A 7,343-nucleotide genomic window follows, 5' to 3' on the forward strand; every position below is an offset into this window, starting at 1 on the left:
CAGTACTATGCTCACTTCCTATAGGTGGGAGCGGAATGCACTATCACATTAATAGGAACGAAACGGAAAATTTGGTCACAAAACCTAATCCGCCCATGCAAAAATGACTATGAATATAACCGCTGCAGAAAGTCACAATGACCGTAAAATGACTAGTAAAATGACGTGGAGCGTTTTTGCAGGGTAGGTTTGCTCGGCTGACAAATTTTTTGACAATTGCAGCCATTTTGCTCCCAAATCGAGTTGACATCCGTTAACTGTGTTGTTTCTTTGCAATTTTTTGGAAAATATTAGTGGAAATAGGAAGCAATAAGTTTACAAATACCCGATAAGTACAGAACTGCATAATTCCTTAGAGCATTTTTTTTTTAATTTTATGATGAATTTATTAACCATGCCATGATCTATTATTGTGGCTGAACATAGTGAGGACACCAAGAAAACGTACACTTTCGTAAGCCTATGAATATACGCAACCTAACCCAATTTAAAATTCATCGTTCAACGTCAAAAACTCGACTAGTAAATCGATTCACGTAAAAGTGTAATTATTAAATAAAATAATTGTTTTTGTTTTTATCGGCCTATTGACAAATCATTCAAGGTTGCAATTGAGCTCAAGGCCAGAACAATAATTTTTTTTTTCTAATGATAATTATTGTTATTTTTTAATTTTATCTAAATTTGAAAAATTGTATTTTGTTTTTGGAATAGTAAGTAGAAAATTTTTCAGACAACCTGCCATAGCTGCGCAGATAGATCCATTTCGAAGGGTGCTAAGCCTTCATCATCAGTGCGCTTTAGGCATGCTGCGCTAACCATTTAGCTGTACAGCGGTGGGTTGTTTGACTGGCAAATTTGCTACTTCTATTCCTTTTTACCAACTATATTTATTCAGTGTTGCGCCATCTGGTGCAAATCACTCATAATGCTGCATTTTTGTTTAATGTCAATTACTTTGTTTGACATTACCAAGTGCTCATGGTTTATTAACAATTGTTTTTGTTTTTATCGGTCTATTGATAAATCATTCAAGGTTCCAATCGAGCTCAAGGCCAGAACAATAATTTTTTTTTCTAATGATAATTATTGTTATTTTTTAATTTTTTCTAAATTTGAAAAATTGTATTTTGTTTTTGGAATAGTAAGTAGAAAATTTTTCAGACAACCTGCCATAGCTGCGCAGATAGATCCATTTCGAAGGGTGCTAAGCCTTCATCATCAGTACGCATTAGGCATGCTGCGCTAATAATTTAGCTATACAGCGGTGGTTTGTTTGACTGGCAAATTTGCTACTTCTATTGCTTTTTACCAACTATATTTATTTGCATCAGATAATTAAATAAAAGCGTTGGACGCGTCAAATTTATATTGATAGTATATATAAGACCAAGTGAACCTTAATAAGGTTATGCTACGCCTCACCTTTTTAGAAATTTCACGCGCCCAACGCTTTTATTTAATCAGACAATTAAATCAACGCCCTATATTGATGAGGAGTGTGATGACTATTACCTAGGACCTACCTAATTAGTTTCTATCGTTTAATATAATTACTACATAATGTAAGTATTGTTTTCAATAAAACCGTTTAACTTAAACAATTTTCTTAATTATTTTATTTTCTATCTTTTAGTATTATTATTACTTAATGTAAGTATTGCTTTCAATAAAACCGTTTAACTTAACAATTTTTTTTATTTATTTTATTCATAGCTCGCTTTCTATTCATGTTTGTATTATGTGTTCCAAATATGAGCCAAATCGGACCAAAAATACGATATTTGTGAATATCTCGATCCATGCGCCACCTAGCGGCGATATTTTTCATAGGTCGGTTTCTATTCTTGTATGTATTAGTGTTCCAAATATGAGCGAAATCGGAAAACAAATATGATTTTTGTGAATATCTCAATCATTGCGCCACCTGGCGACGATTTTTTTTATAGGTCGCTTTCTATTCATGTATGTATTATGTGTTCCAAACAGAACACCTTTCTGCACTAGTATGTGTGTGTACAACAAATCTGCCAAAAAACAACAACCACGTGAAAATTTCAACCGATTTTTTGCTTATATCTTTTGACAGAATTAAAAATTTAAATTTTTACTTTCGGATTCTAGAAACGGAGGTTGAGGCGCGTCTTTTGATACCACCTTTGATAATTTTCGATAAAAATTAGGTGGTGCACCGTCTTGTAAAACGTTACCCTATCTAAAAGATGTGGGTCTCCTGTGATGAAACAAACAGATTACTTTGTTTTCATCCCCAATGTTGAATGGTGGCGAATTTCAGATATGTTTGACTATGTATTCCTTACCTTCTGTTATCGAAGGTGTACTTCGTGTAGTTTATGACGGTTTGCAACGGAACGCTAATTGCTTCTTGCTACCTGTAGTTTTGCTAAACGTGGCAGAACCATGCAAAGTGGCAGCACGGTAACATACATTCAAACCATTGTGTATTCATAATGCAAAAGAATTCATACAAGTGGCGAATGTTTGACAAAAACGTTCACAATAGTAAACAGCCCAATCACCTGTTCAATCGCTGTTCGATTACCTAAATTATTTGCTCAATAGTGTTTTTCAAAAATTTTTGTAGACGACTTTTTTATTGCATTATTAACATATTTTAAAATGTTTGCTTAACTGGCTGCTCAGATTTTATCTGTTAACTAGATTTTAGAAATGAATAGAAATATGTAGTCTGATTTTCAGTATACACATTTAAAAGAAAAGCTGATTTGAGACACAAATGGGCAATTCATGGCTGTTGAATTTAATAACCGCGAGCAAAAAACAAACCTATATTCCATTCTCTAGCAATTTGCGACAGCTATTTCCCTGTCAACTATTATTTGACAGGTCGGTATGGCAATGGAAGAATAGAAAGATTTTTCACTTTTATGAATTCACAATGATGCAAACATAAATAAAAGTTCCATCTACTTTTGGCAACTGTTTGTTTTCGAAAATCGAAATATAAATAAATAATGTCAAAGGCATTGTGAATGATGACTAAGTGTGATATCTTATCTGTCAACTGCCTGACAGGATGTTCAATATGGCTACTTTTTAGAGTTTTGACAGGGGTGATAGAAAGAGATACAGAATGAGACAGCGATAGTCAATTACAAATCAGGTGATCCAATCACTTTGCAGAAGATATCACACTTAGTTATCATTCACAATGGTCAAAGGCGTACTGCGCTAAGACTTGAAGTGTCAAATTATATTTAGGGGGTTCCATTGAGTTATCGAGCTCTCGCTCAGGCTCAAATCTCATTGGAACGATCTGTATCAACTATATGAGAGCTGGCACAAAATATGTTTTTGATAACAAGAAGAAATGTTGAAGATACTGATAGAATTATTAATATTTCCGCATGTAAATAAACTATTTATTTTCCTTTAATTTTCTTCAAGTTGTTTACTCTTTCCGTGTTTTTGGTTTTAAATATGGCGAAATCTTTTATGTATACACACATGTCCACATATTTATTTCAGTGCTATTATGGCTCAACTATATGGTTGGCTCATCTCACCAGCTGATTTTATTTTTTTTTCATTTCACTGGAGTAAGGATTGTCAGAAAAAATGGCCAACTCAAAATGAACATTGGCAACATTTTCTTACTACGCACAAAAATAAGCATGCACTCCTTAACTCTTCGAAGAAAGAATGAAGTAATTGAATGAAACACAAACATTTTTCAACACAGAATAAGCATTCAAATGAATGCAGCCTTTGCTGAGTGTGCACACACTTTTCTAGTACCAATCAATTATGAAAAATGTCGTACATGCACAAAACCCGCTCAAATATCACATGGCTGCATTTAATTAAAGCCACTTCAAAATATCAACACAAAAATTTAATTATTGTCCGTGGTGACCAGTTTTTTCCATATTTAAATGACAATAAAGTACAAAGAAGTTAACTGGAAAAGTATTCATATTGAAATTTTCCTAAAAATTTAATAATAAAAAAAGCAAATTACAAATATTTCAACATCTCTGTTCCGAAAATTGTCATCGTTCTAAATGAGTGTTGCCAGCGGGTTAGGGGGTCAGAATATACCCGCGGTAGGTATGCCTGTCGTAAGAGGCGGCTAAAATACCAGATTCAAGGGGCTGTGTAGCGCAACCCTTCAGGTTGCTAGCGCAATATATAGCTTCTCCAAACCCAATTGTCAACCTCACCTATCCGCGGCGAATCCTGTTTCACTAACAGAAGAGGCTCTGGCGACCCCAAGCTTCTCATGGAACTTGGGGGAGAGGAGGGGGGATGGCCTGAAGTCTGAATTTGGCCACATATACCGTTCCCGAGTTGGTCGGGCTAGCACCTTAATGGTGCTGTGTTACCGGAGCGTACCGGATCTGTATCCGGCAAAGGAGCATCACATCGATCACTCCCCAAAGTCTTCGGGAAGCAACCGTATCGCTACAACAACAACAACAACAACAGTGTTGCCAATGTGCCATAGCAAAGGCTTGCATTAAAAAGTACTAGCCTACATTTGCACGTCCTCAATTGGTGATTAAACAATTGAAGAAAAGGTAATACATTATAAAAGCTCTTAAGTTCCTCCATATATTCTTCCTAGCGGTATATGGTCAAATATTGTATCTATACTGATTTGTGAGTTTGCAAATTGCAATAGCAATATCCTATTTTCTAAGAAAAATATTCTTCTAAACACAATAGTTTGTAATTACAGCCATTTAAAGTAGGCTCTATAGGTAGTTGTAGCCTTTTTGATAGCAAGGAAATTAACTTTGAATACAAATCTGCTCAAATAATATAGAATTCAACCAAAACAATTCTTCAATCTTTTACCAACGCCGTACTATAAAAAAACTGTAGTCCGATGGAGCCAGTCAATCTCTTTGTGGGGAGGGAAATTAATAACCTCTGAAGAGTTTCTCCCAATGGAACATTTTTTTTTGTGTCACAGATGAAGGAAACGGGGAAGGTGAATCAGGTGAATAGAAAAAGCCTGAATCACCGTAGGACGATGGCATGGAAATAGACATATGTTTATCGAAATTCTCAGAATTAGGAAGCTCCAACGAAATCGCCAGTGGACCTATGCACTTTGATGTATTTAAATGACTTAAACTCTAGTATTTGTTTTTGTTATATTATCGACAAAAAATATCCACAATTTACTCTATTTGGTCAATGCACAATGTGTTCATTCACAAAATCCATTTTACAACAATAGCAAAATAAGTAGTAACATATTGACATATAGCAAGAAAGCAATAGATTGTCTTTGCGAAGTTTCAGCCAAATTCGACTATATCTTCATGCCTTTTGAATACTTTATATAAACAAGAGCCCTATAGTTTTATGTAAGCGAGTTATCCGCGAGATTTACCTAAAAAGGAAACCAATCAACTCACAAGAGCCTAACATTTTTTGATCTCAGACGATTAATTAAAAAAGTCAACGCAATTACGAGGTATACAAAATCTGCTATGAAGTACTATTTCTTGTATGTCTTATGTTCGGACACCTTGTTTATTTGTTTTCGAAATGGTACCGTCGCAATATACCAGTAAATGTTTCTTACTTTTCAGTTGCTCTTAAACAAACATAATAATCCATATTCAATAATTATAAGCCGGTGTTAAGCTCATGAATTCTTAAATATTAAACTACTTGAATAATTAGAAGGGGCTATTTTTGCTATTGACCAATTTTACGCCTTTTTTGCAACAACTCCTAAATTGATTTAACATATCTGATGGCAACGAAAGTATACAAAAAATTACTTTTTGGAAAAAGTATTTGGTACTGAATGGAAAAAAAAGGCTGCATTCATTTCAAGTTTACATTCATTAAAGATTGGGAATGGTTCCTACATTCACACTCTATATTGAATTATATTTTACCATTCAATAACACACACAATTTAGCTTTGAGTTAAAGTATTTTAAGCCATTCAGGAATGGAGATTTATAATATGCAATCAAAAAGTCACAAATTTTTAAAAGAATGCTGAGAGAATGCACACTCAATTTATTCAATCTTTTTACAGCTCTGCTATATAGTAAACAATGATCATGGGTTAAATTAGAATTCAACAGTTGCGTATTCGGAATACGACTATTGTGAATGGCTTTGACTGCGCGAAATCCACTCCTATTCCGAAAATATTTTGCTTTCTCCTTTTCTGTGCGGTGTTCAATGAATTTGGATTAAAAATGAAGGTGTCTGAATATTTTTGATAAAATATGATTTTGTAGCTCCAACTTTCTCGTCAATATAGTTGTTAAATTATGCTTCATAAACATTTCCAAGTTCATGTCAAACAATACAGTCTTTTAGCAAATGATCACAGGGATATAACGTGATTTGTTTCACCCTCCTTGAAGAACTTGAACTTTATTATTATATGTTGCAGGAAAGTTTTTAATATATATTAAATGTTTTCAGCTCAATGTGTCGTACCCGGCCACAGGATGTCAAAAGCTGTTTGAGGTAGTGGATGAGCATAAGCTTCGTATCTTCTACGAGAAGCGTATGGGCCAAATCGTCGAAGCGGACGTTCTTGGAGATGAGTGGAAGGGTTACCAAATTCGCATTGCTGGTGGCAACGACAAACAGGGCTTCCCAATGAAACAGGGGGTCCTCTCTCACGGCAAGAAACTATTTTATTCATATTGAAAAAAACTAATTTGTCCTATTCTAGGTCGTGTTCGCTTGTTGCTGAAAAAAGGTCATTCCTGCTACAGGCCTCGCCGCACTGGTGAGAGGAAGAGAAAATCTGTTCGAGGTTGCATTGTCGATGCCAATATGTCGGTTTTGGCTCTTGTAATTGTTAAGAAAGGAGAACAAGAATTGCCCGGTCTTACTGATACAACAGTTCCACGCAGGCTCGGACCTAAAAGAGCAAGCAAAATCCGCAAACTTTATAATTTAACAAAGGACGACGATGTGCGTCGTTTTGTGGTACGTCGGCCTTTGCCTGCTAAGGACAATAAGAAGGCTACATCAAAAGCTCCCAAAATACAACGTCTCGTTACCCCAGTAGTGTTGCAAAGAAAACGAAGACGTATTGCTTTGAAGAAGAAACGTCAAACTGCATCTAAAGAAGCAGCTGCTGATTATGCTAAATTGTTAGCACAGCGTAAGAAGGAGTCAAAGGCTAAGCGTGAAGAAGCTAAGAGAAGACGATCTGCTTCAGTAAGAGAGTCAAAGAGTTCTGTTTCAAGTGACAAAAAGTGATTGGTTTTTTTAGAATAGTAAATCCAAATTAAGGGGAATGATTTTAATATTACCTTAAAACATTGTTTTAGGCGGAGAAATAAAGAAATATTGAAAAATCTTAA

General features: G+C 35.0%; 1 protein-coding gene across 1 annotated transcript; it reads left to right on the forward strand.

The window, feature by feature from the left end:
* The first annotated feature begins 6,120 nt into the window (after positions 1-6,120).
* On the forward strand, positions 6,121-7,343 carry RpS6 (ribosomal protein S6). The gene is made up of 3 exons (XM_067778884.1): positions 6,121-6,221; positions 6,448-6,652; positions 6,704-7,343. The coding sequence occupies exons 1-3, from the start codon at positions 6,216-6,218 to the stop codon at positions 7,237-7,239; spliced, it is 747 nt and encodes a 248-aa protein (XP_067634985.1). The 5' UTR covers positions 6,121-6,215; the 3' UTR covers positions 7,240-7,343.

The sequence above is a fragment of the Eurosta solidaginis genome, chromosome 4, assembly GCF_040869045.1.
Source record: "Eurosta solidaginis isolate ZX-2024a chromosome 4, ASM4086904v1, whole genome shotgun sequence".
NCBI lineage: Eukaryota > Metazoa > Arthropoda > Insecta > Diptera > Tephritidae > Eurosta > Eurosta solidaginis.

Coding starts and splice junctions, on each gene's coding strand:
- RpS6 (XM_067778884.1), top strand. Junction 6,653..6,703: donor ACAGGGGGTCCTCTCTCACG/GCAAGAAACTAT, acceptor GTCCTATTCTAG/GTCGTGTTCGCTTGTTGCTG.